The sequence below is a fragment of the Camellia sinensis genome, unplaced genomic scaffold, assembly GCF_055761805.1.
Source record: "Camellia sinensis isolate YWXY unplaced genomic scaffold, ASM5576180v1 Unanchor14, whole genome shotgun sequence".
Taxonomy (NCBI): domain Eukaryota; kingdom Viridiplantae; phylum Streptophyta; class Magnoliopsida; order Ericales; family Theaceae; genus Camellia; species Camellia sinensis.
Window position 1 is genome coordinate 6,652,708 of NW_028129020.1, and position 23,898 is coordinate 6,676,605.

Below are 23,898 nucleotides of genomic sequence, written 5' to 3' on the forward strand. Positions count from 1 at the left end.
AAAACTACTTCCGAAACTAGGCCTAAATGAGAAATTATCATGTTAAAGTAGGCCAAATTGGCTAAAGCATGGGCCGAACCAAAGCAATAAAGCTACAGAAATTCAATTTTAAAACAAAAGGGTAGCTTATGTGGTATAAGGACCCCCAAACTTGAGATTTGAGTGCGAATTTCATCTCCTCTTCGAAGTTAGAATATATATTTGTGTTGTAAATAATATAATATTTCTAAAATAAATTTTTTTTAAAAAAAAAACTCTTAATTTTAAAACTTTTGAAATAACAATTATAATTTAAAAGACGATATTACCTTCAACTATAAAAATAAATTTTCTTCTCATAAAATAAAAAATAAAAACAGTACAAAGTAATTACTAAATCTATGTGGGAATATAAAACCCTTTCAGGAATATAAATATATTTTTTTTAAAAGTAATTCCTAAATCTAGGGTAACTGCTATGTTTGCCAATAAACCCATACACTAAAAAAATAAATACATAAATAAATAAAATAACATGTTCAATTGTTGTTAAGCTAAAATTGTTCAAGAGGTACATGCAACCACAAATGAATGAGAGAGGGCGTGCATTAATACCGTAACTTACTACTATAAAATATATTATGAACTTACCCTTATCAGTTCATAATTTATTCTGAATGTGTTTGTATGGTGGAGATTAAATTAATAAAATGTGGAGTCTATGAATAAAATAAATTTAAACTATTAATTCATTTTTCTGAATAAATTTTGGGTTAATAAATCGAAATTTGTAGTGTTGTATTACTATTATTATGACTAATAACTTGTGCAGGAGGAGCCATGGATGAAATTGAGTTGTAAAAATCTAGGGAGTAATCCATTCTACTTTCAATCAATTTTGATATTCTCCTGCGTTATTTTTAAATCTTTATCCAAATTTATAGTCCAAACACAGTTTAAAGAAAAAATCCAAGTGATCAGCAACCAAAGATGCATCTCGCTAGCTTGGAGCAATTGCAACTGGTATCTTTAGAACAAATTTGAAATTAATTAAATCATACATTCAGTGACATGATTAAATGACATTGGTTAATAAATTGGATAAAATAAACTTGGTTAGTAAATTTATAGTGAAAAATGCAAAAGTTTAAAAAATTTAAATAAAATTTGAATTATCAACTAGTTGAGTTCTGTCAACAAAAAAAACAAATCAGTTCATATTAAAATTCTGCTTTTGGACATTTATGTATATGTATGTATGTATAAGAGACCTCATATTAAAATTTTGCTTTGAGCCCCGAAAAAAACAGAGCCGATCCTGCTGATATAAATTTATGAACAGTTTCCACAGGCCACCAGCTATGGAGGGACTTGCAGGAAGGAATGTCAATCATATGAAAAACTTCAATTTCACCCTCTGTTAATAAGGTGCTGCTGAATGTTAGAATACATGTTCAAGTTTGAGGGTAGCCTTCTCTGTTGCAAATATAGGTTAGCCCCTACACCCAACCCAACCCAACCCTTTCGGTACTTGATTGACAGGCACCGATAAAGGTAAGAGTGACTTTAAGTGTCATTGCGTGGTTACAATGTTAAAAAGTCAACAAAAAAAAAATTTAGAAACAAAGAGTACAAAAGACTAAAGCCAAGTTTGGAAAGACTAAAAAAATACACTTTTTGTCTTTTTGGACTAAAAAATTGAGGTTGAAAATATGGATGTTTGGGTTAACTTTTTGACTTTTTATTGAAAAATGTGTAATAAAAAATTGTAAAAATTGATTTGTAAGGAAAAATTTGAATTGGGAGTTGTGCAGCCGTAATTGTTGACTTTTGGTGAATAGTGTTAACTTTTTAACTTTTTGAGTAACTTTTTAACTTTTTAGCTTTTTTTGAAGTCCCCAAACTTGGCCTAAGTTGTCACTCCGGTAATGCTCATTCATCATTTTCTAACCAAATATTAATTTCTAATTTCAACCCTTTTCAACTACTATATTCCAAAAGTCAAAAATGTATCAGTAGGCTCTTGAGGCCATGCATGACAGCTCTGAAACATAAAATACGAATCAGTAATCAAGAAACAGAGTAACCTTTTTAAACATAGCATATGGCAGTTCTAATCTCCAATCCTTCTGTTTACGGCTTAACGGTCTTCCTTTTGCTGACGGGTCTCTGTTTTCCTTCACACCTGCCAGCCTCCATACGCAGCTCCCTGATTCAGTTTTAATCGAGTCCAAGTAAAATATGTTGGAACAATCTTCTGTGTAAAATAAATTAACTAGAAATAAATTCAAACAAAACAAATAAATAACATACCAGATTTATTTATCGAACCGAATTAAATTAAGACCAAGTCGAGTGTGTGACACTCTGTCCTTAAGACAGATTCGCCCCGCTACGGTACTTACGGTTGAATGGCGTCTATCTCCCAGGATACAATGATCTTCACAAATTTATAGAAGCACTTCAAATAAATTTGTTCAGCGAACCAAACCTGCGATCTATACTCTCTTTGATTACCCTAAAATAATATGAAGAATAAAGGACGCAAGAGAGCAAAATGAAGGCAAGGAAAATGAATTTTCGGAATCCTCAAAATTGGAATGGGGCTGCCTTTATATAGGCTTTGTTGGCACCTATTCAAATTGAATAGAAAAGGTATGAAGAAGGGACATACCCCTTCCTTTAAAATAAAGAGACACCATGAAAGGTTTGCACCCTTTCATTCAAAATAGAGACCCTTCATTTAAAACAAAAAGACACCATGAAAGGTTACACCCTTTCATTCAAAATGGAGTCTATTTCAATTCACAACTACCTCTTTATAAATTTATAAATTTTCCAACAAAATACTCCATTTTTTTCCGGACATTTAGATTCTAGATCTTCTACATAGCTTACTCTCATAGGCATGTCTTTGAATCGATTCATGTCATCTGGAACTTTCAGTAACCGCTCTGCACTGGGAGATGACACCTTCAAAATAAATAAACAAATAAATATTTTTTCTTTAAATATCTAAGTGCTTCCTGGAAGATTTCTTTATATCACTTGTATAATAATAGGGATGTGCATGTATCCCAGCAATTAGGACCACAAATGAGCCAAGCAGAGCATTGGAGTGTTTGAGCTTGGTTTGTTAAAAATTAGTAGAACTTGGGCTAAAGTCGAGCTTAAAAAATCAAGCTCAATCTCGGCACGTCAAGTATTTGAGAAACTCGAGCTTGGACTCAATTACATAAGCAAGCCAAACTTGAACTCAAAGGAAAAATCAAACTTAAATTAAATTGCATATTAAGAGAAAAGGGGGGAAAATTATGAGTAAAATATAAAAAGAATGTTCATGTTAACAATAAATTCCATCAATCAAATATGTAAATTTACACAATCATCAAACATACAGAGAGAAATAAAATATATTTAATAAATTATTAAAAATAAATATTAATTCGTATTCCTTGTATTCACGAGCCTAAAAATCGAGTTTGAACTCATTCATTTAGTAAACGCGCCAAGCTCAAATCAGCTGAGCTCTTCATGAGCAGATCAGTTCGTTTGCAATACTACCCTCCAATATTGAAGAAGCAATGTGTAGAAATTTAATGTATAAAGAGAAATAGAAAATTGTATTATTGATTGATATAAGGTTGATTTCAAGATTGTTGTTGTATTACAAGATAGATTAATTACAATTCCTATACAATCTATATATAGAAGAAAATGTGGTAGTAGGTGTAGTGGAGGTGATAGTGGGTTAGGTGAAGTGGAGTGTGTGGTGAAGTGGAGGTAGGTGAAGTGGAGTGTGTAGTGGAGTAGGTGAAGGTAAAGATGGGAAATTCTAACAGCCCCCCGCAAACTCAAGGAGGAGAGAAACTAACCAACTTGAGTTTGGAGAGAATAACAAAACAAGAAAATACATAAAAATAAAAAAGGATAGGAGACACTATATGGTCATGTCAGACCATTGGTGAAGACACTGAATGGTGGTGTCATAACGTTGTAGAGGACACTGTATGGGGGTGTCATAACCATGTAGAGGACACTGTATGGTGGTGTCATAACGGTGTAGAGGACACTGGATGGCGGTGTCAGACCGATGTAGAAGACAGTTTATGGGGTCATGTCGGACCGTTGTAGAAGACAGTTTATGGGGTCATGTCGGACCGTTGTAGAAGACAGTTTACGGAGTCTTGTCGGACCCTTGTAGAAACTAACCGGAATCTATGTCGGGACAGTTTACAGAGTCTTGTCGGACCCATAAAGGAGCTAACCGGAATCAATGTCGGGACAGTTTACAGAGTCTTGTCGGACCCTTTAAAAGTCGCACCCTCAAAAGGCGTGCCCAATTTATCAAAAGGCGTGCCATCAAAAGGCGTGCCCATTTTATCAAAAGGTGTACCGGACATGATGGCGAGGCGCGTGACTTGGCTTGCGCGCCCAGGTTGTCGTCTAGCGCCGAGCGGCGCATGATACGCGTGGCTGCCTTGGCTATATAACCAAGACGAAGGCAGAGGCTGAGGCAGAAAAAAACTGAGAGAAACCTCTGAAAAATCCTTCGTGTTGCTGAGAAAGAGAGTTCCTTGTGCTGAGAGAGATAGTCGGTAACACTTTGTTGCCCAGAAAATGGCCTCGTCTTCCCGTGGACTGCTCACCCTCTTTCCCGACCTCAACGAGTCAACAAGAGAGAGAACTGGAGCGGTGGCACTGGAACCTCAACCGAGTGCCCCGGAGTTTACTCCGCTGAACTTTCCGATGCAGTCTGTGGAGCAAAGAATGGCAGTGCTGTCAGATGTGGAGGCCAATCAGTATACTCTGAAGGCATGTGTGGAAAGCATGACGGCGGTCACAAATTTGTCGAACCGGCTGCAGAGTAGGGCAAATGAGGTGCAGCAGTTAAACGCCCAACTGGCTCTGCTCCAACGCATGTATAAGGATGCGCGAGCAGAGATAAGTGTGCTAAAGGCGGAAAACAAGGAACTGAAGCGGAAGGCCACCGTGATGTTCCGATTTGGAGGGCCGCCATATGCTGTAGTGGAGGAGCAGACTGGAGGCAAAAAGAAGAGGCCGGCGGCAGAGTAGAGAAGAAAATCCTGCCTGTGGATGTGGTTGTTCTGTTTTTTTTTTTTTTTTTTTTTTTTTTTTTGGGGTGTAAAATTGTGATCGGGGTTGATCCCTTGATATGAATAAAATGAGTTTGGTGTGCAGTTTCGTCTTCTTCCGGGTTTTTTTTTTTTTTTTTTTTTTGTAAAAATAAAAATAAAAGGAAAGAAAACAAGAGATAAAGAAAATAGATAAAAAGAATTGGTAGATGGATTATATGAAAAACATCAGTGTGGGAAATGAAATAAAATAAAATAAAGAGTTGAAAAAAGCAGAGGTGGGTGAATAATATAAAAATAAAAAGAAATGAAAAGAGAGGGACAAAAGTTGGTGTCTGGTGTGATGATAAAGAAATAAAAAAAGAAAGTGAGTGGTATCCATGTTGGGTGAGTAAAGATATTAAAAATGTTCTCCTCATAAGAAAAGGAAGTGAGTGGGTCTAGTGTGTCTTTACCTTTCAAAACTCAAAGCTTCCGAAAAAAAAAGAGAGAGTCAGTGCATAGAGAGAGAGAGAGGTTCGTAGCCCCTCTCCATTTGTGCTGGGTTTGCTGAGAGAGAGAAGAGAGAAAATCAGTTTGTGTACTTTAGACACAAGATGTTGATGCTAATGGTCAGGCTTAGCTTCCAGATCCATTTGGAATATTCTCTTCTTGTTTCATGGTTGCAACCAGTAGACAGAATCACTATCATCACTGCCAAACCAGCGCATGCTGCGTTCCCAATCACTGAGAGGGGCTGCCACACTGAAGGCAAGGCTGGAAAAGGGGTATGGAGCTACAAGTATATCCCTGACTGACGAACAGGTTGAAGAAGCAAATGTCTCAATAGCATTGAACTTTGTTTCTAAAGGGGGCGAGCTTCTTAAACGCACCAGGAAAGGAGCTCTCCACTGGAAGCAAGTTTCTATCAACATAAATTCAAATTGGCAGGTGGTAGCTAAAATGAAAAGCAAGCACATGGCGGGAACATTCACAAAGAAAAACAAGTGTTGCCGTGTCGTCACCTTTGTCAATGTTCAGAATGTGTAGAAAAGAAACGGAATAGATTAAGGTCCGGCGGACGGCTAAGGTGAGGTTGCCGCCCGCCGGTGAAGCGAAAAATATTAGGTTCTAAACCTGCTCTGATACCATGTAGAAATTTAATGTATAAAGAGAAATAGAAAATTGTATTATTGATTGATATAAGGTTGATTTCAAGATTGTTGTTGTATTACAAGATAGATTAATTACAATTCCTATACAATCTATATATAGAAGAAAATGTGGTAGTAGGTGTAGTGGAGGTGATAGTGGGTTAGGTGAAGTGGAGTGTGTGGTGAAGTGGAGGTAGGTGAAGTGGAGTGTGTAGTGGAGTAGGTGAAGGTAAAGATGGGAAATTCTAACACAATGAGAACCTTAAAATAAGTTTTACCTCAAGAGCCAAATCATCAGGTATTTCTCCCAATGCCCCAACTTCGTCTAATCTTCTTTTGTATTGGTGGCTGTAACTCTCAATTTCCTCCACACCGGGACAACCATATCTGATGAAAGATGGTGCTTCAAACAAAATGAAACGAAAGCCAAAAGAGAAATAATATTGCAACTGTGATGCTTCAGGATGACTACAATATTTCATGAAATGAAAATTAACTAATAAAATCATGGAATTTTAGCGTCGAATTATTAGTAATAATAGGTTCTTCCAATTGACATCACCAAGCAACAAGGTTCAATCTAATTTAATGGGTGGAGTACTTACAAAATGCCATGGTTGCATGAATGCTTAATGTTGTTACTCCACATTCTTGAGGAAATTCATGACAATAATGATTAAGATATACGTTTTGATGAATTTTTATATGCGTAACATTTGAAATAGGATTTGTCAGATAACAGTCCCACAATCTTATGCTGCATAGAGCAGATCATACAAAAATATGATTGACTACCCATGGTTTCTATTCTTCTCGAATAGGAGAAAAAGTTGATTGGGGCTCCTGTGAGTAGGGATGGCAATGGTGGGCAATGGGACAGATATTCATTCTCCGTCCCCATTCCCCTATTATAATTTTTCCCCATCCACCATGGGGATTACCCTTCCCATCCCATAACAGATTTGGGTTTTCCCCAACCCGAATTTTTTAATATTTTTTTTATTTTTAAAAAAACAATTTATTTTTTTTTATAAAAAAATATTTTTTTTAAAATTTTTTTTATTTTAAATTTTTTTCTAAAAAAATATTTTTTATTTAAAAAATAAACTTATTTAAAAAAATTTAGAATTGGTGGTGGAAGTGGTGTCAAAATGTATGGAGAAATGGGTGAGCACCCATCCCAATGGAGTTTTAAATCATGCCACTGACCTGACCCGATGGGTAGAAAAACTCGTCTATTTTGGGTCAAGTCTCCATGGGTAACCACTAGGTAGGGTCTCCATAGCCATTCCTACTAGTGAGAGGCTAGGAAACTACACCAAAATTGGGTAGGGGAAATTTTGAGAGGAAAGTGGAAATTTTCCTTTATTTTTATTTACAAAATGAATAATCTCCGGGAATTCAATATCTAGTATGTAAAACTGTAATGCAACAAAGATGCAAGTATCCATGGGAGCATAGAAAGCTTACTCATTTGAAAGTTTGTCTAGTCTCACATAAATGTATCCCCGAGGCGTAGTCTTAAAAGCATAGAGTTTCATATCATCACCAAACTGCAGCAGGATTTCATGGGCTATTGATAGAGCACGTTCACCCCAAGGGCAATTTTGCAGGACAACTCCACCACCATCCCCTCCATCGCCAATCTAAACTTTTTCAAATGACTAATATCAACTAAAATGGAACTGGAGATGGCTAAGGTTAAATTGAGCAGCCAAAGTAACTATCCCAAAACAGCATACCTCAGGCTCAGCATCGTCTTCTTCTTCCCACAAATCAATGGGTTCTACCTCGTCATCCAGTTCATCTGAAAATCTCAACAAACTCAAGTAAAGCAAACATCCAACTAATATCAAACTATTTACAACAACAAACCAATAAATTAACATCAATACTGTAAAATGTCAAATAAGAAAGAACTTCATCATATAAGACCTAGTTGTTAATTTCCAGCTCCATATCTAAGAGAAAAAATTAAATATACAAGGTCCTACTCTACAGTTCATTATAACTTAAAGAATGACATAATTGCAGCTGCTGCTGCAACAGATACTAAGTGGCCAGTTTACATTATCTAAACATCAAGAAGGGAAAGAAAGACAAGTTTCAACAATTTAAAATCGTAGAGATGAAGCGAGTTCACTGATGTCGTCTGGATCATAGTTTACAATGTCACGAATCAGACTCCTAACCACTTCTTATTTGATGTGTTCATTAACGGGAAAGCAACGATTCTGGGTTGAATTTGTCGAAAGCCACTAGTCCAGTGCCTTTCCTGAAAATGTGGATGTAAGCAAGTCATCACTAACAAAATCATAATTGAAAGCACTACAATCATTCAAAAAAATAGCTAAACCAATGCCTGAAGATGAGTAATTCACGTTTGTTTCTAACTCTGATATTACCAATGAAGGTAATAAGTCAGTTAACAAATCAAAACTATTTCTAGTTGCCAATATAGCACTTCCTTATTTTTTTTTTTGGAAGACACTGATTAATTCAATTGAGGATGGAAACAGATGTCTAATATTTCAGTATTTCACTGTGGTGCCCTTTAGATGATTTCAAGGTGATCTTAGGGATAGAGAAAGAAAGACAACTTCGTCTCCTTACTCTGCTCAAAACCCCTAAAAACAAAAATCAAGGGCAAGCATAACATACAGTCTTGAGAAAATGGATCTCCATAAGCATTCCTTTCTTTTTTCACAACCATTTATGAATTTCAAAATATGTTTTATTGTTCATTAAAAAGTTACAAGCCAATCAATTGGTACCAGCTCATTGCTCCAATTTTTGTGATGACATTGCCTAGGTAAAAATGTCTACAAGCTGTTCATTATTATTGACGAACTCCAACTGAATTTCTTCTTTACCAACCAAATGCCTGATAAAGTGATGACGTAATTCAATGTGCTTTGTTCGAGCATGAAAAACTAGATTTTTTTGTCATGGCAATGACAGGTATGTTGCAATAAATTGTTGTGGGATCCATTTGCTTTTGATGTAGATTTGCAAGAATTCTTCTAAGCCATACAGCTTCACAAACAGCATCAGTGGCTATAATCTATTCTGCTTCAGCTGATGAGAGAGACACTGTCTTTCACTTTTTGGAAGACCAGCAGATTACTTTTGAACCGATGCAAAACACATATCCAGATTTTTTTTTCTATCGTCATTGGAACCTGCCCAATCACCATCCAGCAAAACTGTTGTTTTCTTCACATACTTGATCACAAATTTTTCTGTGCCTTGCAACGACTGTAGTAGTCACTTGACTGCGGGAAAAATGGATTTGACTGGGTTCAGTCATGAATCTGGAAATTATGCTGACTAGATAGACAATATCTGGCCTAGTGTTGGTGAGATACATAAGTGAGCCAACCAGGCTGCGATACAGTGTTGGGTTGACTTTTAGCACTCCATGGTTGTTGAAATTGGCTTGCATGTTGACATCTTGAATCCGTTCAGCAAGTCTTTTGTGTAATTGTCTTAAGAAATAACAATTTCTCCTTTTGCCTGTCACAATTGAATGCCAAGAAAATATTTCATAAGGTCAAGATCTGTCATTTCATATTCTTTCATTATAGCCTTTTCGAAATCATCTAGCATCACAGAATTAGTGCCTGTGAAAATTAAATCATCAACATAAAGGCAGACGATACGAAAATCTTTGGTACCTTCCTTTTTCACATACAGTTATGGCTCACTAAGATTTCTTGAAAACCACTATGAAGGAAGTATTTGTCTATCTTATTGCTCCTAGCATGTGAGGCCTATTTTAGGCCATAGAGTGCTTTTCTTACCAAATAGACCATATCTTCTTTTCCTTCCACCACATAGCCTTGTGGTTGCTCCACATCTACTTCTTCTAGATCTTCATTTAAAAATGCTAACTTTACATCCAGCTGGTGGACCGGCAATTCCAGTTGTGCTACCAGGCCTAGGACTGTTCTGATTGTCTCCATTCGAACAACTGGTGCAAAGGTCTCATTGAAATCTACTCTAGGTTGTTGTCAGTAGCCTTTTGCAACAAGATGAGCTTTGTACTTTTGAACTAAGTTGTTTTCATTTAGTTTGGTTTTGTAGGTCCATATTAACCCGACCACATCTTTTTGTTTAGGATGATCCACAAGCTCCCAAGTGTGATTTTTGAAAATTGTGAACATCTTTTCATCCATTGCTTTTTGCCAAATTTGATTTTGAGCTACTTCTTCAAAATTTTGTGGCTCACAAGAAAAAAATGCAAAATTGCATGAATCATAAATTTCTCTTAATGGCCATACCTTTCTAATAGGCGATTCTGAATTAGTGTTTGAGTCACTTTCTTCAAAAGGTCTTTGTTGTGGAACTAGTGAATTTGAATAGGAAGAGCTTAGCTCGCCTTGGTCTGGATGTATGAATTTTTCTATCTCGTGGGAATTTTCCCAATCCCATCCTTTCATTTCATCAAAATGCACATCCCTTGAAGTCACCAATTTGTTGGTTTTTGGATCAAAAAGCCGATAACCTTTTGATTCCTCGCAATAACCAATGAAGATAAATTTGTCTCTCCTTTGGTCAAAATTTTCCCTATGTTGAGAAGGAACGTAGGAATATAAAATGCATCCAAAACTTTTGAAAAAATTTACCATCGTCTTGTGGTTGTGTCTTGTGGTTGTGCCAAGTTTTATAGAGAGTTTTGTTGACAAGAGCTTTTGTTAGAGACCGGTTTAGGATGAAAACAGTATTGTTGACTGCTTCTGCACAAAGTCGATAATGGTAGAAAAACAAAGTGGCCATTGTTTGAAGGTGCTTAGTGTTAGCATATTATATTATTATCTGAGCTTCATTATATTATTATCTAAGCTTCATTTGGTTTGTAATTATTCTATGCCCTCAGGGCTCGACTTGTAATTGTCTCATCTTGTAAATCCTAATCTTCATTTATAAATAGGGAATGATATTCTATCAAACCCTAAGCTGGTTACTCAAGCTTCATGGTATCAAAGCAGAACCTCTAGGGTTTCAGCTCACCCTTGCTGGTCGACATTTGCACCAACGACTCTAGGGTTCGAAACTTACCTAAGTTGATCATCTACTGCGATCTTCAGCTCGCTGTCGTCACTCAATCGCCTTCCTCTCATCGATCTCTGCTTCGTCTTCCTTACTCAGTCGCCTTCCTCCGTCGATCGCCACTCAGCTATCTCTCAATCGATCGTCACTCAACCGCCTTCCTCTGTCGCGATCGTCACGCAGCCGCCTCCCTCCGTCGATCTCCTCAGCTCGTCGACCTCCTCAGTCTCAACCCGTCAACCTCCTCAGTCGATCTCCTCCGCCAATCGATCTTCCAGCCTTCGTCGATCTCTCTCTGGTATACTCTCATCACTGTTTGGTATACTTATGTCGTGTATATAGACTGTACCAATACATATATAAATGAATAACTAAAAAAAACAAAAAAACAAAAAAAACACAAATGGTTTCTGAATTTTGTTATGCTTTTATAGTGGTCATTGTACCTGTTCTTTCATCACTACCTTCCGGATTTGTGATTGCCACTAGTTTTGTTGCGGGTTCGGTAGTATAGTATGCATGGCAGATTCCACCAGTGTGTCCCCTCCTTCTCAAACACCGAGGAGTGAGAGTCTCATTATACCTACTACCATGACTGAGAACCCCAACCCTAGTCTGAAAATCACCACCTCTCTATTTAACGGTCAGAACTACCTAGCATGGTCTCAAAGTTTGACTATATTTTTGAAGAGCCAAGGGAAGATGGGGTATGTTGATGGCAGGATACAGGCACCTAGTACCACTGACTCGGGGTATGACCAATGGGAGATTATCAACTCTTTGATTATGGGTTGGCTTATTCATTCGATGGTTCCTGAAATTGGTGAGGGCTACTTGTCTATGGAGACTGCACAGGATGTTTGGGATGTTGTGGCTGCCACCTATTCCCGCAAAGGGAATTTCTCACAGGCATTGAGTTGCGCCGCTCTATTGAGAGCTCACTTCAGGGGGAGCAGACTATTCTTCAGTATTTCACTTTCCTCACCAACGGCTGGAAACGCCTTGACCACCTAGAAGACTATAAGCCCATTTGCCCTGCTGATTCTGTCGGGTACAAGAAGTTCATCGCACGGGAACGGGTCATTAAATTTCTGGCAGGCCTAAATGTGGAGTATGATCCAGTTAGGGGTCGAATTCCGGGAATGGACACTCTTCCTTCACTTCAGGAGGCATTTGCCTATATACAGAATGAGGAGAGTCGCCAGTCTACTATGATGTCCCCTGTCTCTACTGACCGCTCAATATTACTGTCTACTCCTCGAGATGGCCTCAGCCTGACTCCCATCCCTCCATCTGCTGCTAAGGAGTCTGTATTCTGTGATTATTGCAAGAAGTCGCGGCATACTTGTGAGACGTGTTGGAAGCTTCATGGAACTCCATCCGGGGGTCGAGGTGATCGGTCTGGTTCTCGAGGAGGTCGGTCAGGCCAGTCTAGAGGACGTGGTTCCTATTCCCGGGCTCATCAGTCTAGTGCAGTTGATACATTTGATTCTAATTCTGCTTCTGTAGGCCAAGCTTCTGATACTGAGCTGGAGGATGCTTTGCGCCAATTGTTGGACCGCCGGTCTTCTACTACTTTCAGTACAGCTTCCTCGTCCTTTGTCGGCTCAGGTAACTTAGGCCTCGTTTGGGAACAGGCTAATTTAGTAACTTTTTGGCTATTTGGCTAAAAAGGTAGGTAAAAAAAACTTGTATGTTTGGGATGACTTTTTGGCTAATTACGAAAAGATGTGCAAAAAGTAGAGAGAAAAGAGAATCTTTGACTTTTTGGTATGGGTTGTTGGCTTTTTAGCTAATTTAGTAACTTTTTGGCTAATTGACTAAAATAGCCTCTTGCCAAACGAGGCCTTAGCCTCTTCTCCTTGTGTTTTCCTGTGTCATAAGTCTTTGCCTTGGATTATTGATTCTGGTGCCTCCGATTATATGTCTGGCTCCTCTGATCTTTTCTCTGTCTATAAGCCCTCTTCAGGTCAGGACAAAATTAGGATTGTAGATGGTACTGTTTCTTCCATTTCTAGAAAAGGTTTAGTCCAAGTCACTCCTACCATACATCTATCTTCTGTTCTCCATGTTCACAATTTTTCTGTTAATCTGTTATCCTTGAGTCGTCTTACCCAGGATTTGAATTGTAGTGTGACGTTTTTTCCTGATCATTGTCTTTTTCAGGACCTTGTCACGAGGACGATTGGCAATGGTAGTGTAGAAAATGGTCTCTACTTCCTGGATCAACCGAACAAACTTGCTTATTCTTCCACCACGTCTTTTACTACCCCTGCTGATTTATGGTTGTGGCATCGGCGTCTTCGGCATCCTTCTTTTTATTTACTTAAGCATTTATTTCCATCTGGTTTCGCAAATCATCATGTGCCTGACTTTCTTTGTGAGTCTCGTCAACTTGAAAAACAACACAGCTTCTTTTGCTCCCAATTTGAAGAAAAGTTTAGTTCTTTTTTATTAATACATTCTGATGTTTGGGGTCCCTCTCGTATCATGTCTGTGAAAGGTCATCGATGGTTTGTTACATTTATTGATGATTTTTCTCGTGCTACTTGGGTGTATCTCATGAAAGATAAGAGTGAGGTTTTCTCTATGTTTCGCAATTTTCATAAGATGATTTGTACTCAGTTTGGGGCAATTGTCAAACTATTTCGTTCTGACAATGGCGGGGAATACATAGATTCTGGGTTAGGACAATATTTCTCTTCTCATGGCATTATCCATCAGACCTCTTGCACCAATACCCCTCAACAAAATGGGGTGGCAGAACGTAAGAATCGGCATCTTCTTGACATGGCTCGGTGCATGTGTTTTTCTATGAGTGTGCCTCGGCCCTATTGGGGCGACGACGTTCTCACCGCTGCCCATCTTATTAATCGTCTCCCTACCCAGGTCTTGCAAAAACAAGCTCCTCTTCACGTCCTCCTAGGTTCTCAGTCCTTGTTTTCTATTCCTCCCAAAATTTTTGGTTGTGTCTGTTTTATTCATAATCACTCTCCTTCTCGTGGTAAGTTGGACCCTCGCTCCCTCAAGTGTGTTTTCCTTGGTCACTCTCCTACTCAAAAGAGGTATAAATGTTACCACCCTTCTTCTCGTAAGTGGTTTGTGTCCATGGATGTTACTTTCTTTGAGTCCCAATCCTATTTCTTGTCCTCTCCAGTGTCACCGTCCTCATTTCCGGGGGAGCCTTGGTGTGAAGTGAGTCCTGTGCATCCTATGGTGGACCCAGTTATTCTTGCACCACCCTCTTCTACTGTGCTTCCTATGGTGGAACCAGTTGTTCTTGCACCACCCTCTTCTACGGGGACTATAGAACCCAATGTCACCAAGGATAAGGACGGACATGTTTATGTCCAGGACATAGACAGACAACAAGTTAACTGCATACAAGGGACCACTTCTGCTCCTCCACTGCCATCTCCTGCTTCTGATGAGAATCTAGGTAACTTTGAATCTCTTGAATCCATTGATCTTGATGTTCCTATTGCCAAAAGGAAAGGTGTGAGATCTTGTACTCAACATCCTATCTCACAGTTTGTGTCCTACTCTCATTTGTCATCCTCATATAGAGCGTTTGTGTCCAATATTTCCTCTGTTAGCATTCCTAACCATTTTCAGGATGCTCTTGCTACCTCTGAGTGGAAACTAGCCATGATTGAGGAAATGAAAGTACTTAGAAAGAATGGCACATGGGAATTGACTGAGTTACCTACGAGCTGTGTTACATGGACTCGCCACTTTGGGGCGAAGTACCCGTGTCGACACGACACGACACAGGTGCGGGTGTGGGATTTGTGTCGGATTCGTTTATTCTCTATCGGACACGGCTCACAGCAACAGAAATGAAAGAGGTAAGAGTAAGTGATAAGAGATAACCTGGTCAAATGATCCAGTCGAAGCTCCATCCGGTCGATCCAGTCGAAGATCGAAGCTCCGTCAGTCGATCGAACAGCCGACCACCACAAACGACTTCGAAAGGCCTCTCTCTCTCTCTCGCCTTCTCTCTATCCCTCGCGATCGCGATCTATGGCTTCCCTTTTCTCTCCCTCTCTCTGTCGTTCCTCTCTTGATTCCTTCGTATCCATCTATACATAATAATAATAATAGTTTATATATAATAATAGTAATAGTAAAGGAACTGAACAATAAATAATAATAACTATTATTATTATATATTATATAATAATTATTATATAACATATAATATATTTATAAGATAATATATACTTATATATATTAATTAAATAAATAAATATATGTATGTAAAATAAAATAAAAAAATTAATTGGAACATATTATTTAAAAAATATAATAAATAAATAAAATAATTAATGTATATTAAAATAAAAATATTTATAAAAAAATTAAAAATTTTGACGTGTCCCCTGTTGTGTCAGTATTCCCATTTTTTAGAAATTGTCGTGTCCCGTGTTTGCGTGATAATAAATATATATTTTTTTAAGAACTATTTAACATATCCCCGTATCCGTATTCAAATTTGGATACATATCCACGTATCCTTAATTTTTAATTTTGAAGTGTCCGACCCTTAGATACGCACCCGCACCCGACACCCGTACCCGCGTCCGTGTTACTTAGCCTACGAGCAAACGACCTATGGGATGTAAATGAGTATATACTGTGAAACACAAAGCAGATGGGTCTATTGAGCGTTACAAGGCAAGACTTGTGGCAAAAGGGTTCACTCAGACATATGGCATTGATTATCAAGAGACCTTCGCACCCGTGGCTAAGATGAATTCAGTCAGAGTACTTCTCTCTCTAGCAGCTAATCTACATTGGCCACTTTATCAGTTTGATGTCAAGAATGCCTTTCTCCATGGTAACCTCGAAGAAGAGGTATATATGGACATTCCTCCTGGTTTTGAGGATCATCTGACAGAAGGCAAAGTATGTAAGCTTCGGAAGTCATTATATGGTCTCACACAGTCTCCAAGGGCTTGGTTTGAGAGATTCACTCAGGCTATGTTTAAATATAGCTTCAAACAGAGTCAGGTAGATCACACCTTATTTATGAAACATTCCTCACGTGGTAAGACTACAGCATTTATTGTTTATGTAGATGACATAATTCTTACAGGCAATGATAGTGGAAAAATACCTCTGTTGAAGAAATATTTAGCTAATGAGTTTGAAATCAAAGACTTGGGAAGCTTGAAGTATTTTTTGGAAATTGAAGTTACTTGCTCTAAGGATGGGATATTTATCTCACAGAGAAAATATGTGCTTGACCTATTGAAGAAAACTGGGATGCTTAGCTGCAAGGCATGTGCCACTCCACTGGAACCCAATCAGAAATTGGGGGATGATGAAGGAGAAGCAGTTGACAGGGGGAGCTATCAGCGATTAGTGAGTAAGCTCCTTTACCTATCTCACTCCCATCCTGATATTGCTGTTGCTGTCAGTGTGGTTAGTCAGTTTATGCATGCTCCTCATCAGATTCACTTTGAGGCTGTCATGAGAATCTTGAGGTACTTGAAGTCTGCTCTTGGTAAGGGTCTTTATTTTTCAAAGTATGATCATCTTCATGTGGAAGCCCATACAGATGCTGACTGGGCTGGATCAGTAACTGATAGGAGATCGACTTCAGGGTATTGCACCTTTGTTGGAGGCAACCTAGTTACTTGGAGGAGTAAGAAACAGAATGTGGTTGCCAGGTCAAGTGCAGAAGCTGAGTTTAGAGCTATGGCATAAGGTGTGTGTGAACTTTTATGGATCAAGTTATTGTTGAGTGATCTAGGTATTGATCAGACGAACTCCATGCGGTTATACTGTGATAATAAGGCCGCCATCAACATCGCTCACAATCTAGTTCAACATGACAGGACAAAACATGTTGAGATTGATCGTCACTTCATTAAGGAGAAACTCACTAGTGGTACCATTTGTACTCCTTTTGTCCAGTCAGGTGAACAACTTGCTGACATTCTCACCAAGGGGGTTGGGAATAAACCGTTTCATGACATATTAGGCAAACTGGGCATGAGAGATATCTTCGCACCAGCTTGAGGGGGAGTGTTAGCATATTATATTATTATCTAAGCTTCATTATATTATTATTTGAGCTTCATTTGGTTTGTAATTATTCTATGCCCTCAGGGCTCGACTTGTAATTGTCTCATCTTATAAACCCTAATCTTCATTTATAAATAGAGGATGATATTCTATCAAACCCTAAGCTGGTTACTCAAGCTTCACTTAGAACAGATCGTGGTGGAGAATTCTTGTCTAAAGAATTCACAAGTTACCACAAAAATGAAAGAATCAGGCACCATTTGCCACACTCGGCAAAATGGAGTGGCAAGAAGAAATAACAACACCATTGTCGAGATAGCAAGGAGTATGCTCAAGGCAAAAAGTCTTCCCAACAATTTTTTTGGCAATAGTCAACACTATTGTTTTCATCCTGAACCAATCTCCAACAAAACTCCCTTGAAGCTTGGCACAACCACAAGCTGATGATAAATTTTTTCAAAGTTTTTGGACGCATTGCATATTCCCTCATTCCTTCTTAATATAGGGAGAAATTTGACCAAAGGAGAGAAGAATTAATCTTCATCGGCTATTGCGACGAATTAAAAGGTTATCGACTTTTTGATCCAAAAACCAACAAATTGGTGACTTCAAGGGACGTGCACTTTGATGAAATGAAAGCATGATGACTTGCATACTTTTAAAAATAAAATTAATTTGTAATACAAATTGCCAAGTTGACATCTCAAGTTCATTTATGTGTGAGATTTTGAAAGATCTTTGTTAGCAACTTGTAGATACTTGGCTTATTTTTATTGGTGAAAGGGGTGGCAACAATGCCTATATAAAAGCATATTCTTTCACTTGTAAAACACACAAACAACGGAGTAATAGCAATACAAAGCAAAGCACTCTCTCTCTCTCTAAATTTCTCTCTCTAGAATATTTGGTCCCACTAAAATTCATATTTACACTTTGCACCAAACATATTTTTGGTATTAGACAAGTGAAACTTTTGCTCACCAAGCAATCTTAGGAAAAGGTAATCGGTGCATTTTTCTAAATATGCATCATTCACATGTTTTGTCATTTTGTTCAATCTTTGGAAGCCCAATTACCATGCCTTTTTGTATCAATTGTTCCAATCCTTTGTAGTTTAAATGACCATATCTAAAATGCCATAGTATGGAATTATTGATTTTGTCAACTTTCAACGCAAAATTTTCACCTAGTGGCATTATAAGTGGAAACAATTTGTTTGGTGCCATTTTGACAGTTGCCACTAGTGAATCTTGTTTTTCTTTTATTTTGCGCTCATCTCCAATAAAATTTACTAGGTATCATTTTTGAATCAATTGACCAATAACACTCAATCAATTTTGAGCCAAATCAAGGACATATAAAACATCATCAATGAGTTTTGTTTTACCTCCCTTGGTTTGTACCATACTAGTTTATTTGCCTTTGAGACTGGTTTTTGCTTTCCGTCTCCCAATTTGACTTGGAGGAGATTTGGTTGTCCACTTGGACAACGCACTTCCGGTTCCCTATCATGTTGTTGCAACATCCACTGTCCAAGTACCATGTATTGAGTGCATCATGTTGTGTGCTCATGCAAGAGAAGAGCACTTGAGCTGGGTCATTTGAAAATTTTGCTTCACTTTTTTTCTTCTTTTTTCTGATACTAGTAGTCCTATGAATGGTTTTGCACTTGGTGCGTCTAAAATTACAGCCCTTAGATTGATGATTAGATTTACTACACACTTGACAGCTAGAGCCAAATTTTGTGTTACCAGCTCGATTTGTTTCTTGGTGGAAATTTCTTCTCCCTCTTCCTCGGTTATGGTTATCAAAATTCTTATGTCCCGTTCATTGTTGTGGTTGAGCTATTCCACGACTTTTGTTTTTTGGAAGTCTTATTTCTGTGGTTTTGGGCTTTGATTAGAAAGCTTGTTCAATATTTGCTCCTGCACTTGGTCCGGTGAATCTAGCTATTCTTTTTTCATGGGCTTCAAGAGAACCCATAAGCTCATGAAAAGCGAATTGAGACAAGTCTTTTGATTCCTTAATCGCAGGAACAACATGTTCAAATTTTTGTAGCAAACTTCTTAATATTTTTTCAACAATTTTTCTCTCTTGGATAGTATCTCCATAACTTCTGATTTGTTTTACAATTTATGCAACTCATTTGGAAAAAGATTGGACAGCCTCATTTTCTTTCATGGCTAGATTATCAAAATCACACCACAAAGACTGAAATTTAATGGAGATAACTTCTTCAGAACCTTGGAATTCCTGTTTTAAAATTTTCCAAACATTTCTAGAATATTTTGCACCAATTATTCTAGGAAAAATAGATTTGCTTACCCCCTATTGTATGTTGAGTGACGCATTTGCATCTTTTTTTCTTATTCTCTTTGTACTCCTTTTGTTTGCCTTGTGTCCATGATGCTAATGTTTCCTGATCTCCTGGAGGCTGGAATAAGGAAACCTTCACCCACTATCACCCATTGATCTTGAGAAATAAAGAGGGCCTTTATTTGAATACTCCAATAACCGTAATTTTTCCCATCAAATAGGGGTATTTGATATGAAGTATAGTTAAGGTACATAGACAAGGTTTAGAGTAAATAGTATGAACCAAAAAAAAAAGGGTTTAGCTCTGATACCAAAAATATGTTGGGTGCACAGTGTAAATATAAATTTTCATTGGACCAAAATTCTAGAGAGAGAAATTAAAAAAACCTAGAGATAAATTTAGAGAAAGCGTCGAGAGATAAGGAGAGAGAAAGCAAGAGCTCTGCTTTGTATTCTTATTGCTCTGTTTGTTGTTGTTGTGTTTTACAAGTGAAATAACATGCCTTTATATGGGCATTGTTGTCAACCCTTTCAACCAATAGAAATAAGCCAAGTATTTAGTAAATACAAGTTGCTAACAACGATCTTCCAAAATCTCACACATACATGAACTTGAGATAACAACTTGGCAACTTGTGATTGCAACTTGACAGTTTATATTACAAATTAATTTTATTTTTAACAGTACGGAAGCCATCACTAACAAAATCAATATTGAAAGAACTACTATCATCCAAGAAAATAGCTAAATCAATGCCTGAAGATGAGTAATTCACTTTTCTTTCTAACTCTGATATTACCCATGGTTATCAAAATTGTGATCCAGATCGTAGGATAGTACAATCCTATGGTCCTAAATTGTCAAAACCATCCAAATCATTGCATGATTGATATTATAGTAGGATCACAAGTACGATCATATGGGATCGTAGGATTGTTGGATTATCATTTTTCACCTTATTTTTAACATGTAACATCCTGATTTGTATTTTTACCTTATTTTTATTAGAAATTAGAATCTTACGATCCTCAATCCTATCCACGAGACCCTCTCACCGAACCTATGTAAGATCCCAATTTTAACAATCTTGATATTACCAATGAAAGTAATAAGCCAGTTAACAAATCAAAACTATTTCTAGTTGCCAATATAGCACTTCTTGTTTTTTTGGGAGACACTGATTAAGCCGATTGAGGATGGAAAGAGATCTAACATTTCAATATTTCACTGTGGTGCCCTTTAGATGATTTCAAGGTGATCTTAGAACCTTTAGACGATTTCAAGGTGATCTTAGAAATAGAGAAAGAAGGACGAATTCGCCTCCTTACTCTACTCCAAGCCCCTGAAAACGTAAATTAAGGGCAAACATAACATACAGACTTGAGAAAATGTATCTCCGTAAGCATTCGTTTCTTTTCACAACCATTTATGGATTTCAAGATATGTTTTCATTGTTCATTAAAATGTAACAAGCCAATCAGTTGGTACTACTAGCTCAATTGGCCAGAATCCTTACTAGTATATACATCTATCTTTCACAAAAGTATGGGAGGCAACAATTTTTCTCGTGAAGATGAGCATTTGAAGCTTGGGGGAGTTGGTTTGGTAAGTTTATATGGGTGTAACTAAAATAATACTAAAGTTGGAAGTAAAAGATTGAGCCAATCTTACGCACCAGATATTAACCCATACAACTTCCCAATGGGTTTTTTTGCCATCAACATGCACATGAAAAGAGAACTTGTTTGGATTGAGTGATTTGGTGAGAAATGAAGAAAAAGAAAACTCTTTTCTCATGTTTGGTTTACAAGTTAGGTAAGAAATTATGAGAAATAGTTAATAGGTTTCATTTCTCACCAAAAGGTGAAAATTGGTGGAATATGAATTTATTGGTTCTGTACTTTTTATAATACCAAGATTGTCTATTAAAATTTACTAAATAAAAAAAAAAAGTATAAAAAAATCACCCATGTACTTATATTAATAATTACATACTTTGTTTTCCTACACGTCCAAAGATGATAGTGAAACATTTCTTTTGTATTCTCACCTAGATGAATTTTCTTTTCTCAAAATAGATGACACCAGAATCATTTATTTTCTTTTCTCCCACCATCCAAACAGACCGCTAGAGTACAGGCTCCCTTCGGACAGCATTTGCTTCCCAAAGCGGGAAGAGAGGGAAAAAAAAACAACAACAACAACAATTTTGTGTCAAAAGCAATATCGAAAAAAATGCTTTCCCAAAAACTGGGTTACTAGGACTTTAATCAAACACTTGGACGACATACCGTAGGGAGAGAAAACCAGAAAATATTAATCAATCAAAACAAACTCAATCCACGGTTCTTGAACAGTGTATATATGTATATATACACAGAAATGCATAAAATTAAACACGCAAGAATAATTAATCGGCGACAATAACAGGAAAGAAATGAACTTACGGTCTAGTAAGGTTTCCTGATTTTGATCATCAATATCTTGAGGCGTAGTAGTAGTAGTGGTGGTGGGTTTTGAAGGAATAGAAAAACCCACATGGAAAGCGTGATGGTTACAGTAACAACTAGAAGAAGAAGAAGAAAAGGGAGAGTGAGGGTTTAGGTTTGTTGGTGGGTTGAGAGAGAGGAGCTCGTGATTGAGGACAAAGGTGATTGAGGAGCTCTGTAACTTCTTTTGTAGACTGGTTGTAACAAACTCTTAATCCTCATGCTCATCCTCTCTCTCTCTCTCTCCCTCCCTTCCTCTCGAACCTCTAATAGGGTAACAAACAGCAATTCTTACTCCATCTATATTTGAACCATTTATTTTTGGCTGATCAATTTATGTGAACATTTGTCTTTTATTTGAAAATTTATATATGAACAAAACAAATTACTTATATTTAAATTTGTTGTAAATATGTGAATAGAATTTTTTATTAAAATAATAATAATAATACTAAAGGTAATTTACACAAACCACTTTTGAAATTTATCAAAAATTATCAATTTTTTTTTGTTTTTGGTACATCGAAAATGGAAATCAAAACAAACATACAAAACAAACAAACAAAAAAAGAAAAGTTAGGAGTCCCCAGAACGATGTCTGAGATAACTCTGGCCAACCATACCCGCAACTAATTGACCTCGAATTTCTTTAGGAGGATCATCCATCACAACTAGCACTTCATTTTGATTTGCCCCCATTTTAGCAAGACCATTAGCACTCATATTCCCCTCCTCTTGACATGTTGAATCGAAAAGCCACATCTTCGAATGAAAAACTTGGAATCCTCCACTAAACTTCTCAGAGGGGAAAAAACATCAATGTTTCCCTTTAGCATATCAATAGCATATTGGGAATCTGTCTCGATGCTAAGATCCTTATAGCCTTTCTCGAAAGCTATCATCAAACCCCTGTATAGAGCCCAAATCTCTACTTCAATGCAAGTACAATTTGTGAGCTTTCCGAAATAACCACAAAGCCAGATGCCTCTCTCGTCACGGATGAGGCCCCCAAAGCCACCATCACCTAAATCTCCTTTCGAGCTACCATCCGTGTTCATCTTTAATCTACCTAGAGGAGGAAAAGACCAATCAATTAGCTCATTATTCAAAAATTATCATATATGAATCAAGAACCCATGTGGTAAAGAAACCACATCTCTCATTCCCTTCAATTTATTAACATATTGGTTTATGTTTCCTTTTTCATCTCTCTCTCTCTTTCCTTACGAAATCTACCACCCCATAGTCCACCACCATGTCCCCCCCCCCCTTCCTACACCACCCTCACCTCTGTGCGCCCAAAAGAAATGATGGCTTTTATAAGAAGAAAGTGACAATTAAAAGACCAGAAATACTACATCCTCCTAATTAAAGTCTCTAATTCCATTCATAATGGCATGGTTAAGAAGAATTAATTATTTTTCTTAAAAGACATAAGTGCAATAGAAAAAGAAAATCTCGAAAGGGATGGTGAGAAAGTAGCAGGCGGAGAGACAAAAGAGATTGTGGAATATGTGCAATGAAAATAGTATTTTCAATTTTGGAACTGGAGTGCTTCTAGTACTTTTAGATAAAGATAAAAATATGACAAAAAATAAATAAAAGTATGAGGAGATATGTTTGTTGTCTAAATAGAAACTCCCAAATTTTTTTGAAACTTCTATGTCCTTTGTAATATTTTTTTTATTCTCCAAATCTTTGCAATTTTTTTCTTACCATTTATATGCAATTTCCATTTTAAAAATAACAAAATATAAATATATTGCAATTATTCGGCACATTATGAAAGAAAAAAAAAA

The 23,898-nt window shown here is 37.2% G+C and overlaps 1 protein-coding gene across 1 annotated transcript; it reads right to left on the bottom strand.

The window, feature by feature from the left end:
* Window positions 1-1,957: 1,957 nt before the first annotated feature.
* Window positions 1,958-22,822, bottom strand: LOC145814984 (uncharacterized). Its single transcript, XM_082911954.1, has 6 exons — window positions 22,723-22,822; window positions 22,058-22,309; window positions 7,951-8,015; window positions 7,679-7,854; window positions 6,487-6,595; window positions 1,958-2,952 (listed from the first exon to the last, which is right to left on the bottom strand). The coding sequence occupies exons 1-6, from the start codon at window positions 22,820-22,822 to the stop codon at window positions 2,791-2,793; spliced, it is 864 nt and encodes a 287-aa protein (XP_082768080.1). The 3' UTR covers window positions 1,958-2,790.
* Between the last annotated feature and the right edge of the window lie 1,076 nt (window positions 22,823-23,898).

Excerpts from the sequence above, each read along its gene's own strand:
- LOC145814984 (XM_082911954.1), bottom strand. The coding sequence starts at position 22,822 with ATGAGTGCTAATGGTCTTGCTAAAATGGGGGCAAATCAAAATGAAGTG. Across the intron at positions 22,310-22,722 it reads TCGAGGTCAATTAGTTGCGG|AGTTTGTTACAACCAGTCTA; the intron begins GTATGGTTGGCC and ends ATGAGGATTAAG. Across the intron at positions 8,016-22,057 it reads TCAGGAAACCTTACTAGACC|ATGAACTGGATGACGAGGTA; the intron begins GTAAGTTCATTT and ends TGAGATTTTCAG.